Below are 17,709 nucleotides of genomic sequence, written 5' to 3'. Positions count from 1 at the left end.
GAAACATTTTCTAAGTTTTTTGCTTTAGAAAAGGGAACTCGCTCCTTAAATGATGAAGAGTACTTCATTTTCAAAATACTTCGTGGTTGGTTATTGAAACCTCATACTTATGGTTCGAATTGTTAATATTACAACATATTTTTCTGAAAATTGTCCATACACGAAATAATAAATTACTCTGTAAAATTTGTTTCAAGCTTATCAAACTGTACAAAAGCAGATGAAGGAATTTGATAAAAAAATTTGACAAAACGACCTTAATTTTTTTAGAAACGATATATAAAAAATAATTTATAATATTAATCAGTTGATCAACTCATTATTTTGCTCATGAACACAAAATTATGTGAATGAAAAATTTTGCTTGTAAAATAGAAACTTCTTTGAATGAAGAAATTTTTCATTGTGCTCTAACCACAAGGTGAATCACTATTTATCATCGTACAACAGAAAAAAATGATATTTTGAAATATCATTCTAATTATATAATAACATATAATGTTACACATTTAGTCTGAAAACACGAAAATCTCACCTTTGATTGAGCCACGATAAAGTCGATCTCTCCCCAACACGACGGATTTTCCCATTCCATGGTGCGGGCCCCAGCTTGCCTCTCGGAGTTTCCCATCTGCCTTTCAAATTTTCAGTACTCTTTTTAACTCTTTGATTAAAATAAACAAAGTTATCCAGAAAAAAAAAAAAAAGAATTCATACATGTGCTTGCAGAAGAAAAATTGGTACTCTGCGGGACCCACAGGCGATGGTTTCGTGCTCCTTCCTCCTTCTTTCCTGATTCTCTCGTGCATGCTTTTTCCCGGTCCACTTTGATGGACACCTAATCGTACGGTTTACTAATTTTAAAATCAAATTACTTAAAAAACACAGGATGAGTTATTTCAATTTTGAACGATGACGTGGCAAGATCAGAGCGGGCTGGGCCCCCCTGGACCAGACCGATAAGTCCACACCGTACGAATTTGCCCGAGGCTAAATTGCGGGCGCGGCACACAAAGACACGTGAGCGCACCGGAACCGAACCCGGACGCGTCCCCGTAAAAAAACCGGATTGGATAATGCCACAGGTCCGAACATTGTAATTGTGGGGATTGGTTCTGGTTGGGGGTCTTCGGTCAAAAAAGAAAAAAAAACGCAAAAACGATTACAGGGACGAAGAACAAGTAGCAGCATCGCAAAGTCGGCGTTTGGGAAAAACCCTAGACTCCCTCCCCCAATTCGATCAAGAAAGTAATATTTCAATTTTTAGGGTTTTTTTTTTTTGTTTTTTTCCTGCGATTGTTCAATTCAGGACTATCAGTTGAGAACTTGAGATGGTTTAATTTTTAATTATTTTGGGGTTTTTTAGGTGGTTAGATCGGTCCCTGTGGAGGCTATGTGCTCGTTTTTCTGGTTTGGTGGTTGATTAAATTATTGGTCCGGAGGTGATTCTGTACTTTCTGGGCCTTCATTTTTGGCGGAGAAAATGGATTTGGTAGCTAGTTGCAAGGTATTTTAGTTGTTTTTTTCGATTTGATTACGTTTTTTTTTTATGCTTGGTGTATTAGTTGCTGAATTTGCTGGAAAAAGCCGAGTTTGCGGCGATTATTTATGTAATTTTATGGATGATGCAATTTTGTAATGGGTGGAGTTTTGGCATGTGGTAGAACATTAGCCTCAGAATGTTTGCTTTACCTGCGAATTTACCTTGGTGAATGCAGTCAACTAGTACGCAAGCGGTGTTATTGAATGCATCAGTGGAAATAAGCTCATATAGGTAGCTTTAGGTGTTTGTCACTTATATTTTCTGTTATTCAATTAGTAGATGATATAATGTAGTCGGGTATGTCTCAAATGACAACTTTTTTTTTTTTGGTTAATTTTATCGTTAGTGTTGTTCGTGTGACTTGCATAAGGTATTAATGGATGAGATAAGAAGAATGAGTTTGGGTAGTTTGAAGCAGAGAATGCGAAGAAGCAAAGACATTTGAATACAGTTGATATCGAAAAGTTAGCAAGTAATTGTTGGATGGTGGAGATTTACCTTCTAAGAAAGAGTAGCAAATCTAGTTACATATTCGGTTATAAGTTTTACTTTCTTTTTTCATGTCCCATTTCTTTCCCCTTGAGGTTAAAATATCCTTCACAGCTTTTAATTCATTGAGACTGTTTGAAATGCATGTTGCAGACACAATTTTGCTTGTGCTGGATACATTGAGACTTTCATAATATTCAACTTGTGAAATTCATATCATTTTCAACTTAGAATTTTTGTTTATCATTGCAGGAAAAATTGGCATATTTTCGAATAAAAGAGCTCAAAGATGTTCTCACTGAATTAGGTCTTTCAAAGCAGGGGAAGAAGCAGGTAAGATGCTAGAAATACCGCCCTGTGATGTGATGTCGGGTTCCTGTAAGTTGTGGATATCATCTACATGCTCACCTCTTCATTCCTTTATATAAGGGATATTACTTATGTACTCAACTTTGCACTGCATTTTGTGCTCTGTGGCATAATTTTTCTGAGTTCACAGGGGTTTATGTTGATGTAGGGTTCCATTGTTCTTGTCAATACTCCTATAAAGGAAAAGAGGTCCTGTTATATTCTACATACTAATTTAGGTGTATTTATCAAGGTTGGATTGAATCTTCCTTGGTATGTATTGTGCAGTATTGATGTGTTATGGAGAGTTATCATTGCCTATTGGGATGCATTATAGTCTCAATGACTACCAAAAGTTGCTTAGTTATTTTCCCTCTCTTATTTTCCCCATTATTTGATCACTTACGAGTGCAACTGTCAATTCTATAAAAATATTTGCAACTTTCAAGATGGATGATTTCACCTACGAGTATTTTGTATGTACTTTTGTTATTCCTTTCTGTGCTGTCATTTGACTGCATGGATCTGTCAAATTATTTTGGATACCTTTTTGGCTGGAATTTTTGTGTAATAGGACCCGTTCATTGCATAATAATTGGCTTAACTTCTATGATGGTATCTTGTAAAGCATTTTACAAGGATTTTGCGATGAATGGCATAAGAGAAAGCCGTCGTTGTCTGATTTACCAATATCTATTATGCAGGATCTTGTTGACCGGATATTGGCCATTCTTTCTGATGAACAAGGTAAATGGTTCTATAGCAATTGTTTTTTTTTCCTGGTTCAGATGATATAATGCTACAAGCCTACAGTAACAGTCCTGTATGCTATAAATGTAGCTTATATGTTGGGAACCCAGTGTACATATTGCATAGTTCCTTTTCTTTGTCCAGCCAGATAAGATATTAGAAGTATTTGTTTCTTAATTGGCTTCTATAATAAATGCATAGGAGATGAGAATTGATTGGGTCACAAGTTATTGATGTACTTCGTATGACATTTTATGTTAATGATCATGCTACATCTTTTTAGCATTCATAATGCTTTCTTTTTGCAGCATTAGAAGTGGCTTTCATCTGCAGTTTGTCTTCTATTTGGCTGACCTAGAAACGTTCGGGGATCATGTATCTGGTTTCTTAAGAGTCTTAGAGTTAGGAATGCAACTGCTTTTTTCCCTCAAAGCGCATTTTCTGGTTCAAAAACCATTGAAGACATTTTATTTATAAATCTTGTAAAACTAATGATGTTATATGTTATCCACAGTTCTTTTTAACCATCAGCTTTTGGTTAAAGGTTGTCATCCAATAATTCAATTTTTGAGACGTATTCCTGATAGAGATTCAAGTCATTCTAAATCTGGATAGTTTTTTTGATATCCATATTTTTGAACCTAGGCATCATTTCCTTTTTCCTGTGCACTGAAATTGACTTCTCGACCTTTTTGGTTTTAGGGCCTGTATGGGAATGCTTGTCAGAAGCTCTCTGCTCTTTAGCGCATATGTTAGAAACACCAATTTTTACTAAAAAGTCTAGTGCTTCTTGGAAATGCTTCCTCAAGAAGAAGCACAAAGGAAAAGCACTAAAAATGTTTTTATCGCACATAAGTACTTCTAGTTATTTCTGCCAAATTCTGCTAAAAGCGTTTTTATCTATTCCAAAAGCAGTGCCAAACAGGCCTTTAGCTTCTATGCTCCAAACCATTTTCTAATGATGGTGTTTTCATTTAATCTTTCTCTGGTCTGGTTCTTTTGGGACTACTTTTAGTTTGTGACACCATGATATGTCTGCATTATTTTGATTCTTTGGTTATGTTTCCAATTCTTTGTTTTGATCATTAAAAACTTTCACTTTATCTCCAGTCTCTAAAATGTGGGCAAAAAAGAATGCAGTTGGAAAGGAACAGGTGGCGGAACTTGTAGATCACACCTATAGGTTTGTCCTCATATATGCCATACATTTGTTGCATTTATTTTATTGAAGGGATGGATTTATCTTTGCCCTTTTTTTTTCCTTTGTTGTCTAGTATATTGAATGTAGAGCAGAAGTCCTCAGATGTGCTTTATATATACTCTATTTATTCCGACTATGTATTTTACTTTGCTTTTGTCCCCTGACTGGTTTTTTTTTTTCTGTTTTCTCCAGAAAAATGCAGATTTCTGGTGCCCCTGATTTAGCATCAAAGGGACAATGCATCTCTGATAGTAGTAATGTGAAAACAAGAGGCGAAATTGAGGATCCCTACCAGTCAGCTATCAAGGTTCACTGTCTCTGTGGGAATTCATTAGAAACAGAGTCAATGATTAAGGTATCCAACAAATTTTCATACTCTCTTCCTAAGTCCCTTAGGTTTTAGCATGTTTGATTAATCACGAATCTTTTCCTTGTCCCATCCTTTTATCATTTGACTACTATTGTGTACATGAAACATTTTCTTATTTGAACACATTTACTGCACCCTTTTTATGGTTTTTGCACTTTCTTATTTGAATGACTTTACTGCACCTTTAATGGCAGTGTGAAGATCCAAGATGCCAAGTGTGGCAACACATGGGTTGCGTTATAGTTCCAGAGAAACCTATGGAAGGCAATCCACCAGTTCCTGAATTATTTTATTGTGAACTCTGTCGACTAAGTCGGGCTGATCCGTATGTAGCACCAGTATTTTCTTGTTATAAAAAAGTGATTATAGCTTGGTTATTTTTCGTATGTTTTATTTTTAATTATTCATGTAATCATTAGCCAAGCCATCTTCTTTTTCTTCGTCATTGTTTTGCTTTATGGGGACCTTGGGGAGTTTGTTTAATTTATACGTGCAAATCCTTTTTGCTAACTTCTTTCCCATTTTAAACTGGGCTATATCTTTCATATGATGATCTTAACATAGTATAACTTCTTTCCCATTTTAAACTGGGCTATATCTTTCATATGATGATCTTAACATAGTGAAAGTGATTTTCATTTTTTTGGGTTATGACCTTTATAACCTGCTCTACACAGTTTATGTACCATTTGAAAAATTCAATATTTATAAAAGGTGCTGAAGTTTTGCTCAAACAAAAAATTAGGTCTCACTTTGGGTCCATAACATATTTCTTTATGATTGTTTGCATAAAATTTTGAGTGTCACTTGAATAATAAAGTAGTTACAATGATTAATTGGTGGTAAGGTGCTGTTTTGGAAAGGCAAAGTGTACATTGAATTGAATTGAGGGGGTGGTAAGATCATTATGTGGTATGATTTAAAAGACGATATGACTTCAGTTCCAGATAAGTAGCCGAAGAGATTCATCTTGGTCCCAAGTCCCATCACAATGATTATGGTGATGGCATGGCTTTTGGCATGCTAATGTGTGTTTTATATTTGGTGTATCTTGCCATTTTTGAAACTGGACCTATCTTAACTAGTAACTTCAGTATGGTGGGTCAAACTCAGTGACTAGGATTTATGGCTATGTGATGATTTCTACTTATATCAGGTTATGGTATTTTGGTTTGAATGAGTTCTTTCACTTTGTTTGTTTTATGTAATAACTATTGCCTCACTTAGCTTATGTTTTATTTCAACATTGCAAATACTTTGCCCCCTTTTATGTTATGACATTTGTTTTCTTCTGTTTTTTTGGCTTAATTGTTTTTTATTTTTATTCAGGTTTTGGGTAACAATTCAACATCCCTTACAGCCTGTTAAGTTGCATGCTACAAATATTCCGGCTGATGGGTGAGTGGACCATGTTTAATTTTTTATAGTTATTTCTCATGAATGTACTATGCGCACATGGTCTGAGCAATAACATTCTAATTCCAGCAACAATTAAGTTCGTTCTGAAGATGACATTGCGTTGTGTATGATACCTAGCCATCATAAATATGATCCATAACTGTGCGTGCACTGTTATTTCACTCGAATTTCATAATACCATTATGAATCAGCATATTCAAAAGAGTAAACTTCCTGTAACCTGATAGTAGTTTTCTTTTGATTTAATATGAAGACTTCGAAGGTTTCTTTAACAGGTAGAATGAACCTTATGAGTGTCAAGTATCTATGTACACTCTCACATATAGACAAGCAAACCCCTTTTGATAATATTTGCACATTTATCCATGTTTTGATGCTTTACTTTGCATCTGATATTTGTTCCCCATCCCCTTGCCAATTGTCCAGTTCGAATCCAGTGCAAAGTGTGGAGAAAACGTTTCAACTCACAAGAGTAGACAAGGACTTGCTGTCTAAACAAGAATATGATGTTCAGGTTGGTTAGTGTATTGTTTGAAGATTGGCGAATCATTGGCTTTATAATGGTACTAAATCATTGATTGGTCATTTGACATCATAATGCAGGTTTGGTGTATGCTTTTAAATGACAAAGTAGCATTCAGGATGCAATGGCCGCAATATGCAGATCTACAGGTCAATGGTATGGTTATTTTGAAATTTTGACATAGATTGCTGAATTTTATCTTAATTTAAAATCTTGACTCTCGTCTTTAAAGATGCTGCTTTGGAATATATTTTTTTCAGTGTATATCCACTTGAATGTGCTGTGTATTATTGGAGATTGTTCTGTATAATTTGCAGGTATGCCTGTTCGTGCAATCAATAGACCTGGCTCTCAACTTCTTGGAGCTAATGGTCGTGATGATGGTCCAATTGTGAGTTTTTTCCTATGCAATTATTAGCTTTTAGTTGTCAGTTTTTGTTCTGTGTGCTGGACCCTTTCTTTCTATTTTAGATGAGATTACTTGCCTTGTGACTGCAGGGCCTTTTCTGATTGCTCTGTAATTCAAAACACTTAAATAAATTGTTTGTGTTAGTATCTTAGTGTACTTCATGTTGTTTTGTCAGATCACACCATATACGAAAGACGGATTTAATAAGATTTCCTTAACAGGATGCGATGCCCGCATTTTCTGCTTAGGGGTTCGTATTGTGAAGAGACGCACAGTGCAACAGGTAGTGCTTTTGTCTTATATATTGATTTTGTTTCTTTGGGTGGTTGAGCTTGCATTATGCTCTTGTAATTTACTTAGCATATGCTTGCAAAACTTGTAACCGGAAAAAGAAACTTCTGGAAGAAGATTGTTGGTGAGGGAGAAGTCAAATCCATAATGTCAAATTATGCTGTTGTCGAATTGCCAACAACCTTCTCAATATATAAAAACACAACAAATATCTTCTTGATTGAATGTACTGAAGCAGGAATTTATACATGATTAACTTTTTGAGCTCAATCTCGTAATTTACTGGACTATTATTGTTGTCGTAGAGTTGATCATTTTATATTATTCCAGTACTCGTTGATATTTAAGTATAGTTTTCGTACGCTTTCTGTTATTGGTTTTCCATGGCATTTATTATATTAGCGGGTCTTTTAAATTTTACTTTTTCTAGATTCTCAACCTGATTCCCAAGGAGTCTGATGGTGAGAGTTTTGAAGATGCGCTTGCTCGTGTGTGTCGTTGTGTTGGTGGTGGGACTGCAATGGATAATGATGATAGTGACAGTGATTTGGAAGTTGTTGCAGATTCTTTTACTGTCAATCTACGTTGTCCGGTAAGTTGTCTACCCAACTTACCTTTTGTGCGATGAAATGCTCACTTCTATGTTTGGAGTTTAAGTACAGTTGGGAAATATGACTCACTTATCTGATGCATTATGGAATACTTCGATGAATTTTATTTTTTGTGTATGAGTTTAAGATGCTGTGTGCAATTAATATCTCATGGGTTCAAGAATGCGTAGTTTCCAAGCATATGAATAACTAAGGGACTGCTAACTTCTTCAGATTCTTGTAATTTCGATATCAGGAGTGCATCTTCATGTTGCATGTGAGGATAATTGTTTAAAGTGCTTTCCAAATTCCCATCTGGTGCAACGGAGAATAGCACCCCTACTAGTGATGGGACGATCTTTTATTTGTTGGAACGTGCTGACACTAATTGTTCTAACTCAAACACATATCTTCTATATGTTGCAATTTTATTTCTTTGATATTGTAGGAATTCATGTTGAATTATTTTTTTGTAGTACATGAAATGAAAAGTCCGGAGATGAATTATTTTTGTACAGGAAATGAATAGTCCGGAGACAAGTTTTCTTATGTCAACTAACATATTTCATGCCTTGTTTTTAACGGCTAATTGTTTCTGGAACTGAATTGGTATTTTTCTGCATGTATTTTATAGATGAGTGGTTCAAGAATGAAGGTTGCTGGGAGATTCAAGCCCTGCCCTCACATGGGCTGTTTTGATCTTGACGTTTTTGTGGAAATGAATCAACGTTCAAGGAAGGTAAGCCTCTATGCAAAATGAAAGACGTAGTTTGTTTGTCCTTGTTTTTAATTCTGTTTGTTTAGCAAGCTTTGGTTTGTGATTGCAGTGGCAATGCCCCATTTGTCTCAAGAACTATGCGCTGGAGAATATCATTATTGACCCTTATTTCAACCGTATCACTTCAAAGGTAATGCCTTTTTATGCACTACATAATACTGTGGTTCTAAAATATCACTTAACTGATTTATCCTTTTTTTTTTTTTTTTTTTTTTCTTTTTTTTTCTGTTCTCTCTTTTTATTTCGTGGGGTTGTTACAGATGAGGTATTGTGGAGAGGATGTAGCAGAGATTGAGGTGAGGCCTGATGGGTCTTGGCGAGTTAAGACTAAAAGTGAAAGTGATCGCAGGGAGCTTGGGGAACTTGGGCAGTGGCACCTTCCTGATGGTACACTTAGTGTCCCGACAGAAGGAGAAAGTATCCCAAAAACGGAAGTGTTGAAGCAGGTCAAACAGGAAGGTGTTTCAGAAGCTCATCCTGGATTGAAACTTGGAATCAGGAAGAATCGCAATGGCTTTTGGGAAGTCAGCAAACCTGAAGATATGAACACTTCTTCTGGTAATAGATTACAAGAGCAGTTTGCAGACCATGAGCTAAAAGTTATCCCAATGAGTAGCAGTGCCACTGGAAGTGGTAGGGATGGCGAAGATGCGAGTGTAAATCAGGATGGTGGTGGAAACTTTGATTTCTCTACCAACAATGGAATTGAGATGGATTCTTTTTCTCTGAATGTTGATTCAGCATATGGATTTTCAGGACAAAATCCTTCTGCACCGGTAGGAGACGCAGAAGTTATTGTACTAAGTGATTCTGATGATGATATAATGCCCTCTGGAACCATCTATAGGAATGACAGAACTGAAGCTGCTGGGCTTGGTTTTCCTGTGACGCCTTCTGGAATTGCTGATTCATATGGTGAAGATCACACGCTTGGAACTGGTGGGAACTCATGCTTGGGTCTTTTTGGCAACGATGATGAATTTCTTCCGCTCTGGCCACCGTTAGCTCCTGGAACTCAATCTGGCGCCGGGTTCCAGTTATTTACTTCTGAGGCAGATGTACCAGATACCCTAGCTGGTCTGCAGCATAGTTCCATCAATTGTTCCACATCCATGAATGGATACACTTTGGCTCCAGAAACTACCATGAGATCTGCTACACTAGGACTTGATTCTTCTGTTGCACGTTCAGATGTTGACATGAACGGTGGCTTAGTTGATAATCCAATGGCATTTCCTGGTGATGACCCTTCTCTTCAAATATTTCTTCCCACAAGACCATCAGATGCATCAGTTCATTCTGATTTGAGAGATCAAGCTGATATGTCAAATGGTGTCCACACTGATGATTGGATATCTCTTAGGCTTGGGGGTGACGCCAGTGGCATCAATGGGGCACCCGCAACTCCAACCGGTTTGAATTCTAGAATGCAAATGCCATCCAGAGAAGGTGCCATGGATTCCTTGGCTGACACAGGTTTGTTCTCTTTTGATAGATTTGTTGCAAATGACTTTTAGATTGTTCATGATTAGCATCAGAGTTGCAACACATTCACTATATATAGTTCAGGCAGGTGCTATTTCCGCATCCTTGTATTGCTTCTTGAATGAGGTTATTGACTTTTAACTATATCTCAAGTCTTAAAAGAAAAGCTAAAATATTTAGTCAGTATAATTCTACTCTTAGCAAAAGTTGAATGTAAGCTTTTGACTCTGCATATGGAATTTGCTTCCACCTATTTCCTTACCTCAACGTGGCTAAGCTTTCGGGCAGTTTAATTAGTACCAATAATGCTCTTTTAGATATAGTTTTATTACGTAGCCTTGTATTGAACTTTCAAATACCTTTTTATCAGCAAAAGTTAGTTTCTTACTTTTTTATTCTTTTGCAACTATTGATGCTCAGAGTCTCTAAGAAGCAGAAAACTAGATTACAAAGAAAACTAATTTTTATTGTTAAACAAATGATATAGGATTACAAGTATCTGAAAATATATCCAAGCCATTTGTTATATATATTTTGATTTGGTTAACTTGGGTGGCCTTGCTAAAATTGTTTTATATTTTTGGGTCCTGTTAATGAAGTTTTAATCCTCTAAATTCCTATGCTAATAGTTGAAGGTTTTAAGTCAATCTGAGTCTTAGAGGTCTCACCTTATTCTAGTGGTTGAAAGTTCGACTGACTTCTTTCTTTGTATAGTACATTCGTGTAATTTGATCTGAACCAGCTCATCTCAATCCAGTGAAACAGTATCAAACACCTTAGTCTTGTCGTTAAGCACGTGCAGAGTTCATTTTCTGTCTCTACTCAAGTCTTTAGATTTTGGTGGTTCTTTCAAATTGATCTTGGTTTTGCTTACGACTGTAAAAAACCAGAAAGAACTGAATATACATATTATAAACATGCTTAGAATGTGGGATACAGTCGCATCTAGTTTCATTGAGCATTTGTGTGTTCTAAATAAATAATGTGCTATCACAGGTTCTAAAAGTCTCCTTTTTTGTCTTTTAAGTTTCACTGATATATGCTGAGTGCTATCTCAGAAGATATATGCACGAGTTTGAGTAATGAAATGGGTCTATTGAGCTTCTTCAAGCTAAACCATGTGTGGAATCACACGTTCAAGTTCATGAACACCATGGAACTAAAATCTGCAATTCAGATAGGAACTAACTTTTCCAAGCTTGTTGCTTACTCTGTCTGCATCCTTCACTCTTAAGCTTTGAAAAGCATGAAGTTCATAATGTTCACCAAGGCAAGTTGAATTGATAGAGACTGATATAATCGCATCACAGACTAATCACATTTAATTTTCTTTGCACATCTCTGTTAACATTTTCCGAGTCCATAACTAGTGGTTATCAGAGACCATAGGGATCCTTGCGTGTACAATCAACTTTATTTTGTCTTCATTTGTAATATTGCTATCTTTCTCTTAGGAAACCCGCAGAGAGAGTTGTAAAGTCGATAACCTTATTAAAGAGACTGGGTATAGCACTATAGGTGTGTGGAAATTGTCCCGCCCTTTGTCTTGTCGTCATTCCTTTATTTGGCATTCTTTGCAGTTCAATCAAAAGGATTAATAGGCTCACTGTTGTACCCTTTGCAGCTTCTTTGCTTCTCGGCATGAATGACGGTAGCAGATCTGACAGGACAAGTAGGCGAAGATCAAATAGTCCTTTCTCATTTCCTCGCCAAAAACGTTCTGTGAGGCCGCGATTATATCTTTCTATTGACTCGGACTCTGAATAGAGGAACTGGAGCTTGTTTTGAGAACAAGGTTATTGGATTTTTTTTTTTATTTTTAGTTTTATCTCCCTGGGATTGAAAGCTGATCCTGGAGTAATCTCTTATGATTGAGCCAGAGAATAATCTAGTTTTGGGTTTAATTGGAAGAATGCTGACAGACATTTGGTTCCTGACGAGATGAAGCGTTAGATGCTGCACTGGGCATCCGAGGTAGAAGAAAGCGATACAAATATACAAGGCATCCAAATCGACTGCATTGTTCCAAAACTTGTGATGGCACCAGGATTCTTCGTGTTCCTCTCGTTAACAATCTGCAGGTCCGATGCTGGTATTGTACAGGAGATTGTGATTTGAATCCGAAAAATTGGGACGTGGCGGAGGAAACCCTGTCAAAGAAATAAAACGTAGCTGCCTCGGCTCGGTTTTATAGTGAGAAGCAATAGCCTGTAAATATTCACTCCAGTTTCAGATTTTTTATATAGATAGTCATTTTTTGAAAATTGATATTATTGACTTTTTATTGGTGTGTCCATTACTGTTGGGGCATGATATTTGTATTAACTTATAGAGATCCATTTAAAGTACAGGGGATCGGCACTTGTGCGTCGCTCCGATGGCCGACGTTTTAAGTCATGGTTGCTGAGATCATAGTAGAACACTGACTTCTGGTGAGGCAACATAGAAATTATACCCAAAAGAACTTATATGTTTTATTGTATTTGGAATGCAATTGAGTTTCATGTTCGGTTATTCCAACTTTATGCAATATGTCATCGGATGTCATTTTGTTGTGTAAAAATCCGAAGGCTTTATGATATCCCCACAATTGGGTGGAAATTCAACGGTTTCAAGCTTGTGACGCAAGCGATTCAGTCTAGCAGTATTGTTTTTCATTTGTAAGTAATAATTATAAGTTTGACGACTTAGACGGCTGGTTTGATGCCTAATTTATCTCCTTGGGATAATTTTTAGGCCCCCCAGGTCCAGCTAATTTTGACTCCGGTTTTGGACGCAATGATATTTGCGGGATGAATGGGCCATCAGTAATTTGGTATCGAACTTGCCATTTATAGGAGTTGAACTTATGAGTGCATAATAATCTTTATTGTGCGAATTTGACAATTTGACTTGATGAGAAAAATTTGCTTCTAAATAAATTTCTTGAAATTATATGTGAGTTTTGTCAAATATTATAAATAAAATTTTCTTCTAAATGAACTCTAATATAGCAACCAACTAAGGGCTCAATCATATTTCCCTTCAATTTGTTGGATGGCTCTAAATTTGGCTTTCTCCTCTTAACTGTAATTGTTTTTAATTCATCGGCATTTTGGAGTGAGCCTCGTAATTAGAAATATTTTTACAATGTTTCATTTTACTGTATTGTTGTTATCGTGGAACTAAAAGGATGTCGACAAAACCAAATAATGGTCTAACGATATTCCTAGGTTCGATTATCACAAAAAACGAATTTGAATTATATTATTGGTAGTTCATCTTGAAGTTTACCACACTCCTTAGAGTAGATAATGACGTTTGTTAAAAAAAATAACAAAAGATAGATGAAACTTATAACAGAGATAATCGGAGTTTAGAGACCAACACACAATTCTTTTGAAGGAAGCAAACTAAAAGGAAAAACAAAATCTTAGTAACAGGTTGAAGCAAATTCATTCCTCCATAAATCATCCTCAGCACTCGCTACCTCACTGAAGATGATGCTGGCAACAACAGCTGCTTCTTCCTCTTCTTTGAAGGTTGGTTGTGGCAGCAGCAGCAGCAGACTCAGACTTAGAGGTATGCTGCCTTGTCTTGTTCAATCTTCTTCTTCTGTTGTTGTTTTCGTCAGTAATTACTTGGCTTTGTTTCACTCTCGAGCTTCTAAATCGACCGAATCTAGAAACACCCAACAACACCGGTTTGTTAAAATCACTAATCTCGAGGATGCTCTCAATGTGTTCGACGAAATGCTTCAAAGGCGTCCTCTGCCTTCTGTTGTCCTATTCACTCAATTGTTGGGTCAACTTGCCAAGTTGAAACAGTATTCGGCAGTCATCTCCTTGAATAACCAGATGGTTGTGTCCGGAATTCGTCCTAATGTTTATACTCTAAACATTCTCATGAATTGCTTCTGCCATTTACACCAAATCGGGTTCAGTTTATCTGTCTTGGGAAACTTCTTCAAATTGGGTTTTGCACCAGATGTCACGACCTACAGCACTCTAATCAACGGCTTTCTTCTTGAGGATAGAGAGGCTGAGGCAGCGGCACTTTTCAACAAAATGATGGATGGAGGTAATTGCAAGCCGAATGTGGTTACTTTCAACACACTAGTAAAGGGCCATTGCTTGAAAGGTAACAACATTGCAGCTATCCAATTGCTTAAGAAGATGGAAGAAGGAGATTGCAAGCCTGACGTAGTTGCCTATAGCACGGTCATTGACAGTCTTTGCAAGGATGCTCTAGTTGTTGATGCACTGAACCTCTTCTCAGAAATGGCAAGTAAGGGTATTGCCCCAAATGTCATTACCTATACATCTTTGATTCACGGAGTCTGCAAATTAGGAAATTGGAAAGAAGCTACAAGATTGTTGAATGAAATGGTGGAGAAACATATCTTTCCAAATGTGCACACGTTCAATGTCTTGGTTGATACATTCTGCAAAGAGGGGATGGTCCATGAAGCAAGGAATGTGGTTGAAATGATGATCCAAAGAGATATTGAACCTAATATGGTTACTTACAACTCGCTTATGGATGGTTATTGTTTGCGAGGCGAAATGGACGAGGCGAAAAGAGTCTTTGATCTAATGCTTAGCCTAGGCTGCATGGTTGATGCTCGTAGTTATGGCATATTGATAAACGGCTATTGTAAGCTTAAAAGGATAGATGATGCCCGAATGCTTTTCTTGGAAATGTCTCATAAGGGAGTTGTTCAAGATCCAGTTACTTATGGCACTCTTATGGATGGGTTTTGCAAGATGGGGAGAACACAAGATGCACAGAACTTGTTCTCTCAAATGCAAGCTAGGGGCCAACTTCCAAATGTTCAGATTTATAACATTTTGCTGGATGGCCTCTGTAAAAACCAACAATTTTCCAAGGCAGTTGAATTGTTGGAAGAGATGGAGGAAAAGAAGTTGAATTTTAACATTGTAACTTATAATATTCTTATTGCAGGTTTGTGTAGAGCTGAAAAAGTTGAATACGCAAGGGATCTCTTTCTTAGTTTATCATCAAAGGGAATTCAACCTAATTCCACAACGTATAATACAATGATTAGTGGATTTTGTAGTAGGGGGCTAACAAGTGAAGCAGAAAACTTGCTTAGAGAAATGGAAGGGAAAGGCTGTTCTCCAGATGGTTGCACGTACAACACAATTATCCGAGGGTTTATCAACGACAACGAGACATCAAAGGCGGTGAGGCTTATTCAAGAAATGGTGGAGAGGGGTTTTTCTGCAGATGCATCAACTACGGAGTTGATCATTAATTCACCCGCATTGTTGGCATTGATACAAAGATTGTGATGAAATTGATTTGCATGTTTTGCAGTTTTTGGCAAGTTTCCGTGCATCCTTCCCTTGAGTGCTGCATTGGAGGGAGTTGTTCCACTGCTGGGTCCAGTTCAGGTAGCCCATTCATTCATGCATCGCTTAGTGACGAATGATATGTGTTATTAATTTAATCTATCAAGTGATAGAGCAACTTTTATGTTACTCTTCAATGATGATGAAATTGATATCTGTTGGGGAAGCAGAGTATCTGGACTGATGAAATTCGTAGACATATTTATGGCTCCGTTTAACTTAATAGGACAGGTCTATCCAAGTACATACCTCTCAGATTCATGGTTGTACTGCAAACGCTATTGTTTTTTCTTTTGCAACGTTTGATGAAGGCATCCCAGACTCCCAAAAGCCACCACGGTAGCTGTAGTGTAGATGATTGTTCGAAAAACAAGTACCTGTGACAGTAGCCAGGTCATACATTTGGGTGAGAGTCGTGAGAGACCACCGCATATTTGGAGGCAGCATCGTATTAAAATCAGCCGCACTTCATCCTTGGTTTATATTCGGGATCTTGGAGTGCCTAGTGCTCTCACAACCGGGCCACTTCATCCTTCGTTTATATTCGGAATCTTGGAATAAAAATAGTGAAGTGTTCCGTGCACTATCGGACTAAGCTATAGACTAAAATAATTTTTTAAACCCTAACTTATTATCTCTTACCGTCCGCAAAACAAAACAAAAAATAAGCACTCACAAATTGCTCTGCTTCAATACCCTCACCCTTTCAACCAAAAACCCATAACAGAAGACGCATAGTGCTCCTACTTCAAACACAGACCCCTTACTCCTCTTTTGATTTTTTCAATTTTTGCTCTGTTTGGTAATTGAAATTTGAAAAAAAACTCATTATTTGTTCTCACACAATCTGCAGAACGGGATTTGGGAAGGGGAGGGGAGCGGCAATTGGGATGGAAGGGTACTCGGTGGTAACCGGATTCTAAGATTTTAGGCCGTGGTGCGGCTGTGGTCACTGTAGATGGACTGCTTGAGACGGTTTTGGGGAAGACAAGATGTGGTGACATAATCCTAGCTAATACCGAGCTTTCGGCTGGGATTAGATAATGACACAGCGAGGCCGGCGAGTCCAAGCTAGCCTCATTTGACTGAATCCTTTACTACACCAAACATGGGATTATAGTCCCACTTAGTCTTGTCCCTCTGAAGGAGGTGTAACAAACGTTCCCCTACAGTTTTTTTGGTAAGAGGTCGGAATTTGTTTTGTAATGCTGCGCTCCGCCTCCTTCCGCTTACCGCATAATGCTTTCTTCTTCTGATCATATTTGGGCTTCCGAAATATACATTCAAGTACAGGAGAAATAACGTGTTCTCGTAGCTCTTATGAAGCTTAACTTTGATGGCTCAGTTGTTTCGGTCAAGCTACAATACAATGGCTGTTGCCATGGTCATTAGGGTTTTCTAGAAAACCTCTAGTGACTCAAATGAAATGCAACATATTGAGTAACTAATCACAACTTCTACTGCACCATGGTCATTAGGGTTTTCTAGAAAACCTCTAGAAAACCTCTACTGCCCCATTCGTGCTCGAGAAGTTCTGCAGAAAACCTCACTCCCAGCCAATTTCTAAAAGAAAAAACACGATTGCACGATATAAATCTATTGATGTTGGCAAACTGAGAGTGCTGATTATCCGCAATGTTGAAGGTGATTAAAAATTCAGTAAACTGTTAACATGGTGGATTGAGAAGTAAGATGTCATTAAAAATGGCACAAGAGCGAGGAAAGTGCAGCTTGCTCATAGATGCTAGGCAAGAGAAAGAACTAAAATCTATGGTTCAGAACCTCCCCAGATAGTTGATCATTTTATTTCGCTTTCCCAGCTACAGGATTCCGGCCAGATTGGATGATCATTGGTTTGCCCTTGAACACATACCCATTTACTAGATTCTGCAACAAAGGTACAATGGCATAACACGAGTAATTTTAACCAACATCAAGATCACAAGGGGACTGCATCTATCTGCTTGAATCGTAAGCAAAACTGAATACATGGATGCAATTAAAAATCCGCCATAAAACTAGCAGATGAGCACCAAGACCATCTTGGATTCTTGATGCTAAGCATAATGGGCTAGTTCAACCGATGGAAATGTCACGAAAGCTTGACCTCTCATTCTTCCTTCCTGCAATCCAAAATATTGCTTTCAGCTTTTGCAAGT

The 17,709-nt window shown here is 37.4% G+C and overlaps 2 protein-coding genes and 1 pseudogene across 7 annotated transcripts; 2 read left to right on the top strand and 1 right to left on the bottom strand.

The window, feature by feature from the left end:
• The first annotated feature begins 1,084 nt into the window (after nt 1–1,084).
• Nucleotides 1,085–12,671, top strand: LOC137742105 (E3 SUMO-protein ligase SIZ1). Of its 5 annotated transcripts, none has more exons than XM_068481855.1 (18): nt 1,085–1,248; nt 1,367–1,507; nt 2,285–2,365; nt 3,085–3,127; nt 4,241–4,313; nt 4,524–4,686; nt 4,896–5,026; nt 6,031–6,099; nt 6,547–6,634; nt 6,724–6,799; nt 6,961–7,034; nt 7,228–7,335; nt 7,774–7,935; nt 8,568–8,672; nt 8,761–8,841; nt 8,972–10,187; nt 11,651–11,714; nt 11,821–11,954. In XM_068481855.1, the coding sequence occupies exons 2-17, from the start codon at nt 1,484–1,486 to the stop codon at nt 11,671–11,673; spliced, it is 2,517 nt and encodes an 838-aa protein (XP_068337956.1). In that variant the 5' UTR covers nt 1,085–1,248; nt 1,367–1,483; the 3' UTR covers nt 11,674–11,714; nt 11,821–11,954. The 5 variants fall into 5 exon arrangements, with proteins under 5 accessions (XP_068337956.1, XP_068337954.1, XP_068337952.1 ...); XM_068481853.1 differs by lacking the exon at nt 11,651–11,714 and adding an exon at nt 12,119–12,671 and having other exon boundaries at nt 1,086–1,248; nt 11,821–11,991; XM_068481851.1 differs by lacking the exon at nt 11,651–11,714 and adding an exon at nt 12,108–12,671 and having other exon boundaries at nt 1,086–1,248; nt 11,821–11,991.
• Nucleotides 12,672–12,970: 299 nt separating this feature from the next.
• LOC137742106 (putative pentatricopeptide repeat-containing protein At1g12700, mitochondrial) lies at nt 12,971–16,809 on the top strand. 2 transcript variants are annotated; one of them, XM_068481857.1, is made up of 3 exons: nt 12,971–15,382; nt 15,516–15,592; nt 16,404–16,809. In XM_068481857.1, exons 1-2 carry the CDS (start codon nt 13,676–13,678, stop codon nt 15,546–15,548), a joined length of 1,740 nt encoding a protein of 579 aa, XP_068337958.1. In that variant the 5' UTR covers nt 12,971–13,675; the 3' UTR covers nt 15,549–15,592; nt 16,404–16,809. The 2 variants fall into 2 exon arrangements, with proteins under 2 accessions (XP_068337958.1, XP_068337957.1); XM_068481856.1 differs by having other exon boundaries at nt 12,971–15,592.
• A 544-nt stretch (nt 16,810–17,353) lies between these two features.
• Nucleotides 17,354–17,709, bottom strand: part of LOC137743072 (U11/U12 small nuclear ribonucleoprotein 65 kDa protein-like) — a 6,927-nt pseudogene continuing 6,571 nt past the window's right edge.

The sequence above is a fragment of the Pyrus communis genome, chromosome 8, assembly GCF_963583255.1.
Source record: "Pyrus communis chromosome 8, drPyrComm1.1, whole genome shotgun sequence".
Classification (NCBI taxonomy): domain Eukaryota; kingdom Viridiplantae; phylum Streptophyta; class Magnoliopsida; order Rosales; family Rosaceae; genus Pyrus; species Pyrus communis.
This window is presented reverse-complemented; position numbering and strand designations above follow the sequence as displayed.

What these genes read in the sequence shown, in the direction of transcription:
- LOC137742105 (XM_068481853.1), top strand. Translation starts at nt 1,484, where the DNA reads ATGGATTTGGTAGCTAGTTGCAAG. An exon ending in CGACTAAGTCGGGCTGATCC is followed by an intron (nt 5,027 to 6,030) that starts GTATGTAGCACC and finishes ATTTTTATTCAG; the next exon opens with GTTTTGGGTAACAATTCAAC. An exon ending in AACAAGAATATGATGTTCAG is followed by an intron (nt 6,635 to 6,723) that starts GTTGGTTAGTGT and finishes ATCATAATGCAG; the next exon opens with GTTTGGTGTATGCTTTTAAA.
- LOC137742106 (XM_068481856.1), top strand. Translation starts at nt 13,676, where the DNA reads ATGATGCTGGCAACAACAGCTGCTTCTTCCTCTTCTTTGAAGGTTGGT.